This window comes from Cynocephalus volans, chromosome 6, assembly GCF_027409185.1.
Source record: "Cynocephalus volans isolate mCynVol1 chromosome 6, mCynVol1.pri, whole genome shotgun sequence".
Taxonomy (NCBI): Eukaryota; Metazoa; Chordata; class Mammalia; order Dermoptera; family Cynocephalidae; genus Cynocephalus; species Cynocephalus volans.
In genome coordinates, this window is record NC_084465.1 from 50,976,341 (window position 1) to 50,996,764 (window position 20,424).

The window sequence follows — 20,424 nt, forward strand, 5'->3', positions numbered from 1 at the left end:
ATGATGATTTCATTCCTTTGGATATATACCCAGTAATGGGATTGCTGGATCATGTGGTAGTTCTATCTGTAGTTTTTTGAGGAAACTCCATACTGTTTTCCATAATGGCTGTGCTAATTTACAGTTCCACCAACAACGTAGAAAAATTCCCCTTTCCCCACATCATTGCCAGTATTTGTTATTCTCGGTCTTTTCAGTGATGGCCAGTCTAACTGGCAGGGGTTGTATTTCTTATCTACTCTGTAATATTTTCCTTAAACACCTGACCTAAGTTGTTGAATCAAATCCTGTGACACTCTAAGGAGTGGTTTCACTAGTTTTCTATATATTTCCATGAACCTTCAAATAAATGTAGAAAGTTTGAAAAGCCTTAAGAAAAAGAAATTAAGAATTACATATCATAGACTATTTTTCTTCTGTGTTAAATTAAGAAAACAATTAAATACAGCTATATATAAATTTTAATGGCTGTGATCTTTCAGCCCGATTAAAGCATGGGGCTAAGAAGTCATGGGTTGGCCCTAAAAAGTCGTGAGTTGCTCCTTGAATAGACTAGTTAGTGTCCCTCGGTTCTAAGTCCACTGACTGATGGCCTACCTTCACAGACCAGACATCTTACAAATACCCCTAAACCACTAAAACACAACTCAAAGCCCACTCTTGCCAGGAAAGGGTTCATAGCACCGCTGTAATCAGGACGGCGTGTTCTCACAAGCTGTTTGTCCTAGCTTTCTAAAATTAGTGAGGCAGTCCCCTGCTATGTCAATTTAATATGGTTGCAAGCTTAATTTTTTTCACACTTTTCTCACTGTAAATATGCTGTTACATAGTGTGTGTTTTTGGTCTAGAAGGCATATGTTTAACCTGTTGCTAATGAGTTCCTTCTGTCCTTCCAATGAGAAAAATGTCCATCTCATTTTCATCCTTGGAAAAACTTGCTTTATTCAAAAATGCCTTAGGTAAGAAAGAAGAAATCTGGATTGTTGATGACTTCATTATTGATGGAAATAATTTAAACAACCCTGTGATGCTTCTGGATACATTTGATTTGGGGCCCAGAGAAGACAATTGGCTTTTCTATCCTGGTGGTAACATTGGTCTTTATTGCCCATATTCTTCAAAGGGAGCACCGTAAGTATTTAACTGAGAAGCTAAAAATAAAACAACTGCTCTATACAAATCATGATTAATTTTTTGCCTAAATGGATTCCTTGTTGTTTTCTTGCATTACAGTGAGGAAGATTCAGCTATGGTGTTTGTTTCAAATGAAGTCGGTGAGCATTCCATCACCACCCGTGACCTCAATGTGGATGAGAACACCATCATACAATTTGAGGTACTTGGCTTTGTTCTATTAGAAATGCTTTAAATTTTATCTTGAAGAAAACCTAGGGAAGAGGAGGAAAATCTCAGATAATTTCATGCATTATGACTTCCCATTTTTGTGCAAGGACATCAGAGGTTTTGACATCATAGTTAACTTTTATTAGCAGAACCAATGGTCATAGTAAGGTTTATTTCTGATTTTTTGTCCTATAGTTATGCCATAGTTTCCCTACCTTCTACAATGGGAAGTTATCAAAATAAATTATTTTAAACCTTATAAAAATGAAAAGAATTATACTATTCTAGTATTGTTATTTTTACAGTTTTTATGTGAAACCTAAAATTTCTTAGGACCCAGGTCAATGTAACTATTGCTTATACCATGCCAGCACATTTATATCATAGTTATCACAGTATCATGAATTTTACAGATAAGACAATACTACACCGTTTCTATAATTTCAAACATATATGTTCTGTGTATTTTATTAATATTTATACACTCCTTTATTTTTCAAGAACAAATTAATAACTAACATAAAAACCCTTACATATTTCAAGAACTTAGAAAAAATAAGCAGAACTAAAGGTACATTATGCCATGTTCAAGAGTATTAACTTTTGAAGAAACTTGTTTCATAGCTGAGGTCTTTACCAACCAATCAACAGACTTACTTAAAATAGTGCCTAATTGTGCCAACACAATTTTGAATATTTGTTTTAGACTAACTAGTGTGCATCCTCTCCATTAGAGTTGTTTCTTGTGATCTCAAAAGTCAGAGACCAAATGATGGCTGGTGGAGAAATTATTCTGTATCTATTTTAAACTTTCTGTTTTATTTTCTTATTTTATACTTGAAATGCTAATAAAAGGTTGCACCTTTGGCCATTTTAAGAATTCTCTTATCAGAAGGATTCATGTAGAAACAAGTGCCTATAGTTGAAAAGTTTATCAAATGTCAACGGTTTACTCATGAGAAGGTAAAAGGAGTAAATTCCCCTCCCCCACACACACATATATATACACAAGGAGTTTTCAAAACATACATGGAAAGATTTGCATTATCTTTTAATTGTATTTTTCTGCAAACTTTTTGAAATACCCTTGTATAGATATATATGTGTATATATATAAATAACTGGTTGCTCTGATGGCATGACAGTAAGAAAATGCTAATCCCAATTGGAAGGGGAATAGAAAGAATCACATGCATTTATGTAACTAAGCTTTAGTTTAATGCACTTTAAATCAGGAAAAGGGAATGGAGTGGTTGTTTCCCTAATAGTTAAAAAGAAAACAGAGAGTAGAACATAGAAACAGAGAGTAGAATAATGGTTACCAGGGGCATGGAGGGGGAGGAAATGGGGAGACATAGGTCGAAGGATACAGACTTGCAGTTATATAGGATGAGTAAGTCTGGAGATCTAATGTACAACCTGAGGACTACAATTAATATAGTATCATATACTGAAAATTTGCTAAGAGAGTAGATTTTAGGTGCTCTTAACACACACACACACAAAAGGTAACTATGGAAGGTGATAGGTAGGTTAATTTCCTTAAGTGTGCTCATCATTTTACTATGTATATTATATCAAAACAGCATGTTGTACACTTTAAATATATATAATTTTTTTAAAAAAGTCTTTTCCTGTGCCAGGGAAAGAGTGACAATGATAGTATTCTGTTTTGTTTTGATATTGAATATGTGTTGAAGATTGTCCATGTGCAAAACCTTGGGATTATTTGGAAGGTGTCATACGAAGGAAAATAGAAGGTATTTCTACCCAGCAGACTGGGAAAAGACCTAACAGTGCAGATTAGGGAGACAGTCTTTTCACTACCATTTGCTTGGCTTGGCTATGAAAGTCGGCCAAAGGTAAAATTCAGAATTGGCTCAGCCTCTGCTTTACCCACTTCTCGTTTTTTTAATAAGAGGAGGGAAAATAAAATTTTTATGAGGCCCTTTGAGGTTCTTTATGAAAAATTATAATGTAAAGGTAATATATGATATTACTCAGTTAGGCAAAACAGAGTTTTATAGTGTTAAATATTTCAGCAAGACAATTCCTAGGAAAATGGACTCTAGAAAATAATGAAGTGGTGAATCATTTCAAGGCTTGTTGCTCTGAGGTAATTTGTATCATTTTTCCTTCTTCCCCAAGATCAATGTTGGATGCTCGACGGATAGCTCATCTGCTGATCCCGTCAGACTGGAATTTTCGAGGGACTTTGGGGCGACCTGGCACCTGCTACTCCCCCTCTGCTACCACAGCAGCAGCCACGTCAGCTCCTTGTGCTCCACCGAACACCACCCGGGCAGCACCTACTACGCAGGGACCACCCAGGGTTGGAGGAGGGAGGTCGTGCCCTTTGGGAAGCTGCACCTTTGTGGGTGAGGACCTGCTGCTTGGCACCGCATCTGTTTCTCATCTGACGTTTCTTCCTCAGTTCTCACTTGAAGCAGATCAATAGATATTTAAAACATAGGACACTGAGCTGGCATAACTACTAACTTATAATTTGAAGGTAGATTTTATAAGCACACTGTGGACTGCAGCCCGTAGAGGGGCTTATATCCCCATGGGTCTTCATTAGATCAATTAGAAAGCAACAGAATATGGTTTTCCCCTAATGTTGTTGCCCTGTCCCCTGCTGACCCCCACCTCACAATATACATTCAGTTAGAATTTTATGATTTTCAAACACTTACCTATATCTTTCATGCAGGGAGAGGGCATGTGTGGAGGAGGGGCACCCACAGAATATTCCTGGTGTCTCATAAAGAAAATTATTAGCACTTTCCCCCCAGGCGTTTCTACTTTTGCAACCTCTCTCAGCATTCTTGTTATGCGTATTTGACTTTTCTGTTGAAAAGCTATTTGGAGATAAAGGACTTGGACCCTAATAGAAATGAAATGAAAAGTATACTTCAAAAGATAAAATTGATAATATAAGTGAACAAAGAGAAGAAATCAACAAAGCAGGCTGCCTCAGAATTTTTGTCTTTTCTTTCAGAATAAAGAATTTATTCTTTCAGAGTATGTCAAAAAAAAGTACTGATATCATACTTTTAAGATGGAAATAAATTTATATTCCTCGTGTGAAACTGAGCATTATTAGAAGTCTTGGGTCTTCAAGCAAAACAGCTAATACTTAGTACTTTTCCAAAAGGGTGAAAGTGAATTTTCAAAAGTCTTCATCTTCTTTGAACATAAATCCATTCAATCCTCATCATCTCATCAGCATAATTTTTATAATTTGATTGCTAAGGACTTTTAATATTTTGTGTTGTCAACTATGCCATTTGCTAATCCTTGTTATACCAGGTCATTATTCTAATAGAATATACAACTTTTTTTTTTTTTAATAAGCATTACAAAGCAAAATGTTCTCAAGTGTCTTTAGAAGTGATAGCCTGTGGAGGCAAGGGAGTCTCTGGAGATCATGGCAACAGGTAGAGTAGATGACTCAGCCAGCACAGCCAGAAAGCTACCATTGGTTGAGAGAGTTGTCCACTGAAGAAGCGGGCAGGGGAAAGTAGCCCAGGAAAAACTTTTTACCCAAAATCAGTTGTGTTATTTTAAGATCATATGTTGCAAGAAATACAAAAAGGCTTACCAAAAAAGTGGAAGAACTTACTGGAAAAACATTGGGGAATTGCATGAACCCCATTCAGGAAGTGGGAGGAATTTGATATCCTCATTTTTATCATGCTAACATTAACATCACTCAGCAAACCACAACCTTCATTTACTGGGACTCTTAATTCCAAATTTCCAGAAAAGAAAATCTGAACCAATGAGGTATGGCCAGAACGCTGAGTGTTGCAACAGAAGCATTACTACCAAGGACCGTGCCTATGGGCAGAGTTGGCGAGGGGAAAGGCCTGGAGAACTAATCATTCAGGCACAGCGATGGTCTGAATGTTTGTGTCCCCCCCAAATTCATATGTTGAAATCCTAACCCCCAAGGTGAAGGTGTTAGGAGGTAGGGCCTTGGGGTGAGGGGGACAGTAATTAAGTTATGAGGGCAGAGCCCTCAGGAATGGGATTAGCACCCTTATAAAAGAGACCCCAGAGAACTGCCTTGCATCTTCCACCCTGTGAAGACACAGAAGGCACTATCTATTTACCACAAAGTGAGCCCTCACTAGACACTGAATGTGCAGGCTCCTTGATCTTGACTTCCCAGCCTTCAGAACTGTGAGAAATAAATTTCTGTTGTTTGCAAGGTACCAGTTTATGGTACTTTGTTATAGCAGCCCTGACAGACTAAGACAGGCATCTATGACCAGAGTATTCCACCAAACTCCATCATGGTATTGCTGAGAAGCATCAAGTTCTCTCTTTAATGAACTTCTAATTTCCTCCAATTGCCCAGCTAAGAATTGAGTAAGATAGAAAACAGCCCTGAAGATAAGTTGTAGGCCATGATTTCAGATTTTTTCGCCAACAAGGACTTGCTTCAGCAAGTTTCCACATGGAAATAATCCTGTCTAAGGAGTATGAAATAAGGTCACAAAGATCTGCCAGTCAGAGCGCTGAGAGAAGACTCCACAGCAGGACGGTGCCCCAGTGTCATGAGACCACCTCACTTAGCATTTGGTGACATCCTCTGTGCAGTACTCACACTTAAGGCACAGCAATATAATTGGGAAATCTGAGCAAGAGAAATGCAGATGTCTATGTTTTCACCCACTGGTGAAAAGCCGCTTATAAAACACTGTCCTAAAGTGTGTATAGAACTTAGACTGTCATGTTATATGTATTCCATGTCATTTTCATTTCTGTGAAAAGAAAGTACAAGTGTTTAGGAGACATGCCCACTCTCAGAATGGGATAAACCTACCTTTCAAACTGCCGTCAACCATTTCTGTGAAGAGAAGAATTTGCCTTAGCAGTGTCGTCTAGTCCTTGTTTCGGAAAAAGAATTAGCACTCTTCTTAAAAGCCACACAGCCATGAATTGCTGGAAGGCAAAAGTTAAATTTTCTCCAACTCAGTGAACCATTCCTTGGTTTGTATTCAATATGGTACATAATAATAGCACAAGTGCTAGATGCTAAAAAATATATAATATCCATGTTTAAATTACTGTTTTCTGTGCACCCACTGGACACTAGATACACCACAAAAGTGTATGAAATGTTTCCAGGTGCCAAAATGGCCATTTTTTGCCTCCACATATAGTCAATTTACATTCAGAGCATAAGTATTGTGCTTCTGTCTAATTCTATTCACATCATCTTTGTGTCCTTTGAGTCTTTTTGTCTTTAAAACTTCCTAATTGTTTTAGCTTTATGCTGTTTCATAATGAGTCAACCAAAATCCCTATTTAATGAAAGCAGTGTTGTGTGCTTAAAATTTTAAGTGTGTGTTTAAAAAACAGATCGTTTCGGATACCTCTGCCTTGGGAGAACAGATGCTGACATTCAGCAAGGAGGGTGGCAGTGAGAAATTTTCAAAATAAGATTTCAGCCGAGGGAACCACTCCAAAACCAGACCCTTCAGCCTATTTATCATAGTGCTTGCAGTTTCTGTGTCAAGGCAGGTGAACAATAATAAATATCCAACCAAGGTGGTTCATTTGTATTCAGAACATTTGAATAAATAAGAAGTTCAAAAAACTCCATGTAGGCTTTTGTTCAAAGGAAAACTACAGCCATTCCCCTCAGCTCAGCAGTCTGAAAGTTCAAAAGGTAAGAAGTGCTTCTTGCCAACACTAAACTCTGACAAGTATTTGAAAATAAAGTTTAATTATGAACTGGCATTTTGGGGGCAGCTTCATATAGTTGGAGTCTTCGTATAAACAATAACATTAGGGTTAAAATTATATGTGGGAACCTGACTCCATCTGCTTCACTATCTATTAAACTTTAGAAGCCTAACAAACACATTTCTCTCCCACCAGCCATCCCCAACCCTAGTGTTTGACTTCTCTAACTTCTGTTTCTCAAATAAAAAACTATTCAGAATTTAGTTTCTATGATAAATGAAAATTGGGCAGATTCACAGGGTACAAAAATCAGTGCACATTGCCATCTCTATATCCTGCCCTCTCTAAAATAAATCCATCTTCTTTGAACTGAATTTTAAACATGATAAAATACGTTAAATTATTTCTGGACTATTTCCAAGAAGCTAACTTATGGTCAACAACATGACATGACAATTCATTTATAAATCAAAAGAAAAATTATCTTTGATTTAAAAAGAAATGAAGAAATAAGAGACATCTAACTAAAAATAAATCTGATTTTGTCACTTTTTCTCTTAAAATAATCTTCTTTCATTTTGTTTCTGTTCTCTGTTTCGGCTCTCCGTTTCTGATAGGGTAAAATCCAGAAGACCTTAGTTTGGCTCATAAGGCCTTTCACACAAATTACGTACAATAGATATTTACTGAGCAAATACTGCATATAAATACTGTGTGTGAAACACTATACTGGGCACCATGAAAAGGTACAAATAACAAAAAGGGGACATGGACGTTGGCCTCTACGAGCCCATGGCCAATAGAGGAAATAGGCACACTTTGCAATAACTCCAGCTGTGATGAGTATAATAATGGAAATTCTATGAAAATTATGGAAAAGAGAAATTAAAAGATTGGCCATTTATCATAAGACCGAGAAGTTCCAGTACCATTCTTCCCAAAAGAATTGAAAATAGGTATTCAAGAAAATACTTGTACACGAATGTTTGCAATTTCCAAAAGGTGGAAACAACGAAATGTCCACCAAATGATGAGCTGATAAAGTTGTTATATCCATATACTGCAATACTATTCAGTCATAAAAAGGAATGAAATTCTGGTATTTGCTACAGCATGAATGAACCTTGGAAACATTATGCTGAGTGAATGAATCCAGACACAAAAGGTCACATGTTGTATGGTTCCATTTATATGAAATATCCAGAATAGGTAAATCCATAGAGACACAAAGCAGATTGCTGGTTTCTAGGGAGGAAGAAATAGTGGCTGCTTAGTAGGTATGAGATATCCTTTTGGGGTGATGAAAATGTCTTGGAACTAGATAGAGGTGATGGTTGGACAACACTGTGAATGTGCTAAATGCCACTGAATTATACACTTTAAATAGTTAATGTTTAAATTTGTGTTATGTGAATTTTACCTCAATTTTTAAAAAAAGATTAGTTTTGCAGAGTTAGATAGTAGGAATGGAGAAATCTTAACCAAGGAAGTCAATACTGAAAAAGGTAAGAAGGTCAGGTGGAATTTTGATGTACTGACAGGACTGGGAAGGGCTTACAAGCAGCCGGAACTTTATTGGCAAAATCTTGAAGACTGAGGAATGGAGTTTTGTTCCTGGAATGACAAATCTTGTTTTCTGCTTCTTGATTGTGGTGCATGGGTGGTAACTGCCCACTGTTCATGGATCAGGGGTGCTTCCTTTGGGGGTATATTGTTCTTTTGAGTAGCTTATAAAAGACTTGTACCTCTTTTCCAGATCTGTGCGTTTCAGATGGTACCAGGGATTTTACCCTGCTGGCTCTCAGCCAGTGACATGGGCCATTGATAATGTCTACATTGGTCCCCAATGTGAAGAGATGTGTAACGGACATGGGAGCTGTCTCAATGGAACCAAATGTATATGTGATCCTGGCTACTCAGGTCCAACCTGTAAAATAAGCACCAAAAATCCTGATTTTCTCAAGGATGATTTTGAAGGTAATCTTTTCTCATAAATTCTATGTAATTTTGTGAAATATATATATATGTTAAGCACAGTTTGTGATGGAGAACTAACTAATCATTGAGTTCAAATCCAATATTTTATTTTTATCATTACAATTGTGAACACCCAAGAATTCATTTTGTTCTGAATTTTATAGGGTTCCATTTTGGAAACGATGGTTGATGAGTGAGAGCAAGACCTTAATTGAGAAAAACGAAGTCTATTTTCACCATTTTTTCTATCACATGTAATTTCTGATTAATGATAATTTTAGAAAGTTATCTACAGAGAGTTAATCTCGGACGGAGGAAGCAAGTTTCCAGAAATACAGATTCCTGTCATTGCTTTACAACCAACTCATTAAATAGCCTCTAGAAATTTCTGTATCTTAGTTTTACATAGAATCCAGCATCATTATGTGTGAAAATAATGTTACAACATAGAAAAATGCATGAGATGTAATAATTGGGGGAAAAAAGCCCTTAAATTGTGTATGCACTCTAATCAAACTATGGAAAAACACCTTATAGAATAGTGGGATTGAAAGATTTTTTTCCCTGTGTTTTCTGTAAAATTGTTATAATACATTTATGGTTTTACAATATATTTTAAAACTAGATCTAGGTGTAGCCATATAATGGAATGTTATTTAGCCATTTAAAAAAAAGGATGAAATACTGACACATTCTACAACATGGATGAAGCTTGCAAACATTATGCTAAATGAAAGAAGCCAAACCCAAAAGGCCACATATTATATGATTCCATTTGTATGGAATATCCAAAATAGGCAAATCCTTAGAGACAGAAAGAAGATTAAGGTTACTAGAGGTTAGGGGCAGGGAAAACGGAAAGTGACTGCTTAATGGGTACAAGGTTTCCTCTGGGGGTGATGAAAAAGTTCTGGAACTGGGTAGCAGCGATGCTTGCACAATGTTGCACATGTACTAAATGCCACTGAATTGTTTGCTTTAAAGTGGTTAAAATGGTAAATTTTATTTTTTTTTAAGATAATTTATTTTATTTTTCTTAATTTTATTTTGTCGATATACAATGTGGTTGATTATTGTGGCCCATTACCGAAACCTCCCTCCCTCCTCCCTCTCCCCCCTCCCACCCAACAATGTCCTTTCTGTTTGCTTGTCATATCAACTTCAAGGAATTGTGGTTGTTATGTCTTCTTCCCCCGCCAACCCGGTTTTGTGTGTGTGTGTGTGTGTGTGTGAATTTATTTATTTATTTTTAGCTCCCACCGATAAGTGAGAACATATGGTATTTCTCTTTCTGTGCCTGACTTGTTTCACTTAATATAATTCTCTCGAGGTCCATCCATGTTGTTGCAAATGGCAGTATTTCATTCGTTTTTATAGCTGAGTAGTATTCCATTGTGTAGATGTACCACATTTTCCGTATCCACTCATCCGATGATGGACATTTGGGCTGGTTCCAACTCTTGGCTATTATAAAGAGTGCTGCAATGAACATTGGGGAACAGGTATACCTTCGACTTGATGATTTCCATTCCTCTGGGTATATTCCCAGCAGTGGGATAGCTGGGTCATATGGTAGATCTATCTGCAATTGTTTGAGGAACCTCCATACCATTTTCCATAGAGGCTGCACCATTTTGCAGTCCCACCAACAATGTATGAGAGTTCCTTTTTCTCTGCAACCTCACCAGCATTTATCGTTCAGAGTCTTTTGGATTTTAGCCATCCTAACTGGGGTGAGATTTTTGTTATGTGTATTTTACCACAGTGAAAAAAAAAACTATATCTGAGTACCTGAACAGATTTGAGAGCACATTTTGAAAGACATTATTTAACAGGAAATACTAAATTACACTGAAATTTCTCCTGTTAACACAATGATTTTAAAAATATTATATCATACCTGCCTTATACTATCCTCACATTAAAAGGACACAGTGAAGAGGCTGATGGAAAGGCCACATGCCCTCCCGTACACTTGGCCTAAACCTGTCTCTGACTAACAGTGTCTTTTTTTTCAGTGTGGAGAAATTGATATGGCTGGACCATAGATAACTCAAGAAAAGATGCCCCTCCTCCTGTTATGTGTATCTTTAAATTATATTAGCCAAGGCTAAACAATTTAAGCACGCTAAAATGTTGAAGAGACCTCTTATCCAAAACATATGACTTTAATATTTATGACTTCATATTTTAAAACTATATAATACAGTTACCTATTCCTTTAAGAAATATAATGCAACTATACTTGGGGTCATAGATAGACCACATTTTCCACTTTTTCAGGTCAGCTAGAATCTGATAGATTCTTACTAATGAGTGGTGGAAAGCCATCTCGGAAGTGTGGAATCCTTTCCAGTGGAAACAACCTCTTTTTCAATGAAGATGGCTTGCGCATGTTGATGACTCGAGACCTGGATTTATCACATGCTAGGTAATCATTTTTAAATGCGGTGGAAAAACCACACTGTTAGGTGCAGTAGAAGAACATAATCAAAACAGAAGAAAGCAGAGAGATTTCAAGGGCAAGGACTTCCATTAGAAATACTAAGCTTCTCTCTTGTCAAAGCCAACGTTAAGACACAATTTCCATTCTAAAACAGAAATTTGTTCAATAACTAAATCAGGAATGAAACATAGCTAAACAGACAAAAATTAATATCTGGTATTTTACAAGACTGAAACTGGGAAATGACAATGTTTATTTTAACTTTGAGAAAATAATATTGCATCTTTTTTATCCACCTTCAACACAACACTTTTCATTAGCACTTGGACTATGTAGAAATTATTTACATTTATTACACCTTGCTTAGTAGAAAGCTTAGTTGAAAAGCAATATATCCTCAAATTATTTACAATTAATTTTATCTCCATTGGCAATTTAAGTTAAGAATGCTTTAAGAACAGCCTTATTCTCTATAAGCATCTTTCCAATGATTCACTCATACGTTCTACAGTCATTTTCTAAATTGAGAACAGTCACTCGGAAACAAACATTTCAAACTGGCTCAGAGGATTATGTCCTGTCAAGATGTGTATCCCTTGACCATTTGATGAGCTAAAAAGTTAACAAGGAAAATAAAAAAGACAATTTAACATGTGTAAAATGGAACCCTGACCTATTTTTGCAAGTGAACAAAGAAATCATGTTTTTGTTTTTTGAAATATTTCAGAGTATCTTAAAATACATCTTAACATTTTTATCTCCTCTTTCTCTTAAATCTTTCATTTTTTGATCATAAATATGATCGTGCTTCATTGAAAATGCAGTTATATCTGTGAGACAATAATTTTAGAGTAATAAAAGGCAAAATTGTATTTTCTTTATCCCATTTTAATGCAAATAGTTTAATTTGATGTTCTTTATTTGAGGCTTTCATTAGCAGCTGAGTTCTCTAATTTAGAAGTTATTAAATTTTCCCAAATAAGTAATTCTGACATGGTTTGTCTATCACTAGGTTAATATAAACATTTTTCCAATACAAATAGACAATATGCTAAAAGTTTTTCTCTGTAAACAATTACTGTTTTTATAAATGTTAATGTCTCTAGGCACTAACCATGTATGTATTCATTAATCCAATGTTAAAAGCTCCATTATTTAGCTCATCTCAGTGGCATGCTGTGTGGGATTTGCATATATTGACCTGAAAATGCTCTATGTAAAATCCCAATTTTTTCGAGGCCAAGAGATAAATTAATGGAGGGGAAAAACTCATGAGGGATGAATGGCTTTATATATCACACTGGTAACATTTATTGTAAGTCCCAATATATTTCCTACATTTGGCATGCATATATTATTGGGTATGTGTGTTGGGTTATGTATGACATTTATTCTGTATTACCAGCTAGCATAGTGGTCAGACCAGGCACCAGCAGCTTGCCTGCTAAAGATGACATGTAAGCAAGTTTTCATTGGCACCCCAGCTGGTTGCGGCCACTTTGTCCACCTCCCTGCCAGCTGGGAAAGCTGCCACTGGCTGGCCGCCACAGTTCTCGGTGGCCAGCATCATCCATCCCCAGCCCCAGCAACAGTCAGAGGCTGGCACAGCCCACCACCACCACCACCACCAACTCACAGTTATGCTCCCCTACCCCTGGCACAAAAGACAGAAAAGAGGCCCAGGCTTGACATACCTCTTCCAAAAGATGTTTGGCCTTCCACAAAGAGGTACTACAACTGGTGGATTTAAATGTGTCTCCCAAAACATGACATCTGAAAAACTCCTGGTGAAACCTGAGAGTGGATGATTTTGTCAATAATGTGACATCAACTATATTAATTACATTCTTCCAGTTTCAAATACTACAGACTAGGATCCAAATTTATCTTAAACAGATGACAATACACACTCTCAAACTTGAACAGCCCTTGGGTGCCCCTCATCTTCTCGTGGAATAGCTGGAGGGTACAGTGAATGCTCACTGCCCTCATGCTCTCTCTGAGGAAAGATGTGAGATACAAATGTGCATACAGAATTGCATTTTTTCAGACTTCACATCTAATTAACTTCCTTTCATATTATAAAGGAAAATCAGGCTTTGAAGTGATTGCTTTGGACATTCATTAAATCATCATATTCATTAAAGCCATTCATTCCCCTATGTTACCCTGTGTGTTCTGTTAACAATGTGGACTTCTTGTTGAAGTAAAAGTCTACAGTAAAGTTTACAAATGTCAGATTTGTGCAGTTCTTCATGAGACTGGGATGTGGTAAAGGTGTTCCAGACCCCAGGAGCCAACCTGTTCTTCTGCAATATTCTCTCAATGGCGGTCTCTCGTGGAGTCTCCTTCAAGAATTCCTTTTCAGCAACTCCAGCAACGTGGGCAGATACATTGCCCTGGAGATACCCTTGAAAGCTCGTTCTAGTTCTACTCGCCTCCGCTGGTGGCAGCCATCTGAAAATGGGCACTTCTACAGCCCCTGGGTTATCGACCAGGTCAGTCCTTTCAGGATAAACTAATTTTAATTTTTGTCACTTGAGCTGAATGTGGCTTTAGAAAGCATTAGTCCAATCCCATTGCTCAGCAGAGGAAGCCCAACACAGACAGTTGAATGACTTGCCCAAGGGCATACAGCTAGATTAGATGTGGCATTTAGCTTCCTTTCATTCTCTATTCCTTCAGTCGCCTAATCCTATAAAAATAAACAACACAACAGAAGGCCTAGGTCCTGCTCATAGAGGAGTCTGCCATATGGGTAGGGAGATTTTATCAAGCGTGATACAAGGTTATGATTCTCTGAAAAGGAGAGTGTGCAAATTGGTATTGGTGCCAAATGCAGTAGTTCCCAAATCCTCTTTCCTAGTCTTTGAAGAAAAAAATAAATAAGCCTCCCAACATCCGTATGGACTGTTCTAAAGGATCTTCATATATAATAAAATGTCTATCAAATAGAATTCAAACAACTTGTTAACAAATGGTAGAGTCCGTGGAAAGAATTGGAACTGAAATGGCTTAGGGTAAAACCATCCTTAAATAGAAATTTTGCATGGAAAATAATCACATGTAAACGAAATTTTTTTTTTCCAGCTTGGGTGCATATAATTTCCAAAGGCACAGTTTGGCCCATGAAGGCTGTGATTGGTTTTGTCAATCCTTTGATTTGTTTTCTGCAGCTTCTTGCCAGATGGGCAAACAGACCACATAAACAAGAGCATTCGGAAAGGCCCCCTAACATTATGCTAGCTGGATGGTGCCAGTTCTGAGCAGGCTGACAAATAAAAATAAACAAAAAACAAACGTGGTTTCCTGTGTCTTAAAACCAAGTTGAAAATTTGGGATTTTGTTTTAAAATTGTATTTCAGATTCTTATTGGAGGAAATATTTCTGGTAATACAGTCTTGGAAGATGATTTCACAGCTCTGGATAGTAGGAAATGGCTGCTTCACCCGGGAGGCACTAAGATGCCCGTGTGTGGCTCTACTGGCGATGCCCTGGTCTTCATCGAAAAGGCCAGCACCCGTTATGTGGTCACCACAGATGTTGCCATCAATGAGGACTCATTCCTACAGATAGATTTCGCTGCCTCCTGCTCGGTCACAGACTCTTGTTATGGTAAGTGTTCCATTTCCAGAGGGAGGGACAGACATGTGTGTAGGAGCATCCTCTGTCTGCAATTCTGGTAAGTCCCAAGTAAAAGAAGAAAGAGACTAAGTAGAGTTAGCAACAAATTATGAAGAGCCTTAAAAAGCAGGCACAGGAAATTGTGCTTGACAAGGTCATGAATAGTAGTGTACAAGTGCTGGGGGTGACATGATGTATTTTGGGAAGATTAGTTCAGGAGCTGGTGAAGACAAATAGAGAAAAAAAAGAAGCCATAGTGTAATCTCTGTAGGAGACGACTCAGACTGCACTGTGTCTTGAAGAGAAATTGAATGGATACAATTGATATGAGACAGTGGGAACAAAAAATAAAGAACAAATCTCAGGACTCGGTAACAGATTGAACGTAGAGGGTAAAGGAGATAGAAGAGTAAAATTCCTAAAATAACTTCTAAATTTTGAACCCAGAAAACTAGTGTAAAAGTATTGCATTGATAAAATTTGATTGTTAAGAAGAGATGTCATGAGGGGACATGATGAGATTTTCTTAGTTCTAAGTGGAGACATCCTTTAGTGAGAAGGACATACAATGTGGAAAGCAGGAGCTGTGTCTCAACTGTTCATCACAATATGCCCAGCATCCAGCATGATGCCAGGCTCAGTAAACATTTGTTGAATGAATAAAATCATTTTGAGACGTGAAATTGGGAGATTTGGGCACAGACATAGTAGTTAAAGCTGTAAGAGTGTACACATAGAATGGAAGGCCAGAAACAGGGTCTGGAAGATTGCCATAGCTAGGCTAGTTAGCGAAGGAGTTGGAGGAAAAGTAAGACAGGAGACTCAGAATAATGTCCTCCAAAATAAAAGAAAGTTTCAAGAATCAGGGAGTAATCAATAACACCCAGTGCTGTAAGGAGGACAAGTACAATGAAGACTGAGACCAGGCCATTGTATTTACCTAGAAACCTTAGAGCAGTAGGTGGTCTAACGCTGGCTGCACAGGAGAAGTACCTGGGGAGCTTTAAAGTGCCAGACACCTTGGCCATGCCCCAGAAGAGTTCAATCAGAATCTCTGGTGGCAGAACCCAGGCATCAGTAATTTCTAAAGACACCCAGGTGATTTCAGTGCACAGCCAAGACTGAGAACCACAGCAATTTCAGAAGGGAGGTGGGGGCTGAGGCAGTTTATAAAGCATTAAGAAGTGAATAGGAAGAGAGAAATACGACAGGGGACGTAGACTGAATGTTTCAGAAAAAGAAAAAGGAAAGAAAGAAATATCTTTCCATAGGCCCACAACCTGACTGCATGCATTGGCGCAAATTCCATGACCTTCGGCTACCTCTTTATACCTCTCTGATTTCCATACGCCATATATATTCCATTGCAGAGCAGAGCAAGATATATAAGCAAAAGAGATTTTACAATTTCTAAGAAGTTTCACCCATACTGGGAGCTAAATTGGCATTAGTTGGTCAGAATTCCTATAAAATGGTCAAAAATTGAGAAGGACACTCAATTTTTTTAACTATTTAAAAAGTGATCATTAAAATATATATCATATGTTATCTGTATGGTAACCGTTAAATAAGTGGATATAATACATTAATTTATATTGATTAAGCTTAATAAATTATTTAAATTTTAAAATATTGAATTATATAGCATTTAAATAATATGTTATATATTATATCACTATTATATTATATTATAAATATATGTATTTAACTATTATACATCACTATTCATATACTGTAACTGTATATGAAGTAATAATTTTGCCATGATTGTTCTGAAAGTTTCTCGTTACAAGGAGCAATTCAGGAAAATTTATTTTCTGTTTCACTTGATCACATCCCCTTAAAAGAAAATTTATTCCAATGTGGAAATTTAAAAATAATAACTAGTAATGTACAGAGGGCAAAGTAAATCTAGGAAACATTTCAAAGTAAGAAACATAAATATAGGGAAAAAAATCAAGTTGACATTTGATTAAAATTAATACATATAGAAACATGATAAGTAATTACGGTTCCTAGTTCTGAAGACTTGTGTTTATATCCAGAATAATGCTTCCTGTTTCAGCTATTGAACTGGAATACTCAGTAGATCTTGGATTGTCATGGCACCCATTGGTGAGGGACTGTCTGCCTACCAATGTTGAATGCACTAGCTATCATCTGCAGCGGATCCTGGTGTCAGATACTTTCAACAAGTGGACCAGGATCACTCTGCCTCTCCCTCCTTATACCAGGTATGGATACTTCTACAGTAGTGAACCCAAATGTGACAAAATTTGGCATGTCATATTTTAGCACACCAAGATTAAATGAGATATGTGAGATTTTGTTACTTGTTCATGGTATTGCTGTATGTGAATTATTAAGGCTATCTTAATAAGTAAAATGGAAACCAGTTTTTATGTGTTTATGTGTTTTCCCAAAATCCAAGCCTTTATTGACTTTTAACTCTAATGTTTATAAAGAATGACTTCTACAAGAGAACAGCAGCTGTATCACCCAACTTCAACTTAATTTAGAGATGCCAAGAATAAATCATTTAAAATAGGCCCATTGGATACAGAATAGATTTAAATGGAGTCTATTTCCTGCTGGTCAGATTGCTGTAAATACAGTAGTGAGAAATATCATATAAATGGATATAGCAAATAAATGTGTATTAAAATTAGTGTGTGCTTTTGAAATTTTATTTTGAACAGTATCTTGAGAATTATCACCTGGAGCACTCTTTTATGTGCCAAACAATTGTAAAAGCTTCCTTCACTGTGTCTATGGGAAATGACTGTGGCTTGATAAAATTTCCTGATAATGTCAGTAAAGAAGTTAAATCTAAATTATCCATGAATTTGCACTCATGTTTGAATAAAGCAAAGAATTAACATTGCCTAGTGGAATAGTATTATATGACTGTTTTCTCTTTCACCATCTAAAGTGGGTGCTAATCATAGGAAATCTTTAAAATCTTGATAGAAACTCCTGTTCCCTTCAAGAAAAAGGTGATCAGTTGCTATCGTTAAGAAAGAAGCAAAGCAACCAATGCAGTGCGTAGAACAGGACTTATGTTTGGGCTTATTATTGTTCTGTCGCCTCCCCACAAATGAAGAATGAATAAAACTTCCTAGCAAATGACCATAAAATTCAGCCATTTATCTAGGGTATAACTTTTCTTGGGATTATCATAAATGTGATGGTTTCAGTTACTAACAGCCTAAGGCTGCTTTACAATTGCTGGCTCAGAGGTATGAGACTATATTAACTGTCAGCACAGTTGCCAAGTTTAAATGAGATACGTGAGATTTTGTTGCTCGTTAAAGGTATTGCCATGCATGAATTATTAAGGTGATCTTAATAAGTAAAAAAAAAAAAATTCCATTAAGGCAGCAGTCCTTTAAGTCTTTATGAATTCTATGAATGATTACCCAGCTACTTGGTAGCATTTTGCAAATAAGCAACATTCTAAGACTTACTCCAGCTAGTCATTATACCCTCGAGTCTTTTACTCAAGAAAAGTAATTATTCCTCATCTTTTAATCTGTCTTTTAATTGTCTCTTGCACATACCCACAAGAATTTTGACGCTTTTAAGTGATGTTCAAAAAAATCTGATGAGCCATTTCCTCCTGTAACCATATTGCAAATATGCAGTTTCTTTATTATATTACCCTCAAGGCTCATGTTGTACAATTGTCCTAAAGGTGACAATGCCTTATAACAAAGCCCTCTGGGTAATTCAAAAAGAGATGTGGATGGATGGAGCACAAGAAAGACTCACTCTTATCATGCTCCACTATATGCCAAAGATCATCAGAACAACATGCCAGTCTCGGAGCACTTTGTCTCAAATATGAGTTAACATATCTGTGCTATATCTACTCTTTCATCCTATTACTTGTTAGATATGGTGTTGCCTTGTTTTAAGTTAAACTTACTACCTCAATGTGTGGAAACGTGTTGAAACATCAATGTTTATCTGGTTCACCAGGCCAGAATTGAAGATTTCAGTTTGTAGCTCTTCACTATAAACAGACATGACGCTGACAACTTAAAGATGTGTGCTAAGTCGGGGTTAGGAATGACTATGATCATGTGACAGTTGCAGCTTTCTACTCTCTTATCATATGACCATAAGGCTAGGATCCCAGGATTGTTGGCACAGTGGTGGTAAGAGTCAGCAGAGGTTGGCTGTCCGCAAATTGACATCAAACCATTCACCAAACTGAAATGGCCAGTAGTCATCAGTAATAATTATTTATTCAATTAGTCATTTATTAAATAAATATTTTTTAACTGTTTAATTCTGCACTAGGCTTATGTGAGGGCTGAATTTATCCCTGCCTCAAGGAGCTTTTAGCTCAGTGGAAGAAAAAGGTATTAACCAGAAATCACAAGTAATCAGAGAAGTAAATATGAGTCAACTGTGATAAGTGATAGAAAACAGGTACATGATGCTACAAGATTATATGAGGGTAGTTCAGAAAGTTAATGGAACAATAGGATTAAAAGACAATATAAATCTTTCCATAAATTTTTTGAACTACTCTCATATATCATAGAAAGATTTGACTTGGTCAAGAAGGCCAAGGAATGCTTTCTTCAGAAAAGGATAAATGAGATAAGATATGAAAGATGAATAGGTGTTAACCAGGTAATAAGGAGTAAGGGTTGGAGTGTTCAAGATAAGGATACTAGCCTATAGTAGGAGGAAGCAGGTTTATTTGAGATACTGAATGTATGTGATCAGACATGAAGAGAGAGGGGCAGTGAGGTGCGAGACAGTGTCAGACCATGAAGAGCATTGTAGGTTGCACTGAAGACTTGGGGATTATAGGAACCCTGAAAAGCCTGTTAAAGTGTTTGTTTGGGAATAGGGAGCATGATCAGACTTGCATTCAGAAAAGCTTGTTCTAACTACAGAACAAATTGGAGAGGATAAGAGTTGGTGAGAAGGATGTTAAAGAGGTAAGATATGATGGTAGTTTGGACTAAGGTGCTAGCATCAGACATGAAGAGAAATTCAAGAGATGTGGAGGCAATAAAAATGACTGACCTTGATGATGAAATGGACGTGGGAGGCTGAGGGAAAGGACAGCGTGGAAAATGATTCCCTGGTTCCTGAGTTGCAAAACTGAATGGAAGCTGGTGCTTCTCCCTGGGAAGGGAGCCCTGAGACTAAACGCAAGATACATCACACTCTGGTACTGACACTGCTTTGTTAAAACCTAAATCATTGGGGTAGACAGATTCATAGTCAATATTCCTTCTTATACACGTTGGTTAAGTTAGATCTTCCTGGAAAAAGAAGACATACAAAAAAAAAAAGAAGGAAAAGCATTG

At 36.9% G+C, this 20,424-nt stretch overlaps 1 protein-coding gene across 2 annotated transcripts in view; it reads left to right on the plus strand.

Moving 5' to 3' along the window:
• RELN (reelin) overlaps window positions 1-20,424 on the plus strand; it is a 466,847-nt gene that overhangs the window by 397,874 nt on the left and 48,549 nt on the right. For both annotated transcript variants that reach the window (XM_063099074.1, XM_063099073.1), the window contains exons 39-46: window positions 960-1,131; window positions 1,234-1,336; window positions 3,493-3,722; window positions 8,801-9,021; window positions 11,305-11,452; window positions 13,707-13,965; window positions 14,833-15,082; window positions 17,157-17,325. In XM_063099074.1, coding sequence (XP_062955144.1) covers window positions 960-1,131; window positions 1,234-1,336; window positions 3,493-3,722; window positions 8,801-9,021; window positions 11,305-11,452; window positions 13,707-13,965; window positions 14,833-15,082; window positions 17,157-17,325 — 1,552 coding nt within the window. The remainder of the gene's footprint in view (window positions 1-959; window positions 1,132-1,233; window positions 1,337-3,492; window positions 3,723-8,800; window positions 9,022-11,304; window positions 11,453-13,706; window positions 13,966-14,832; window positions 15,083-17,156; window positions 17,326-20,424) is intronic.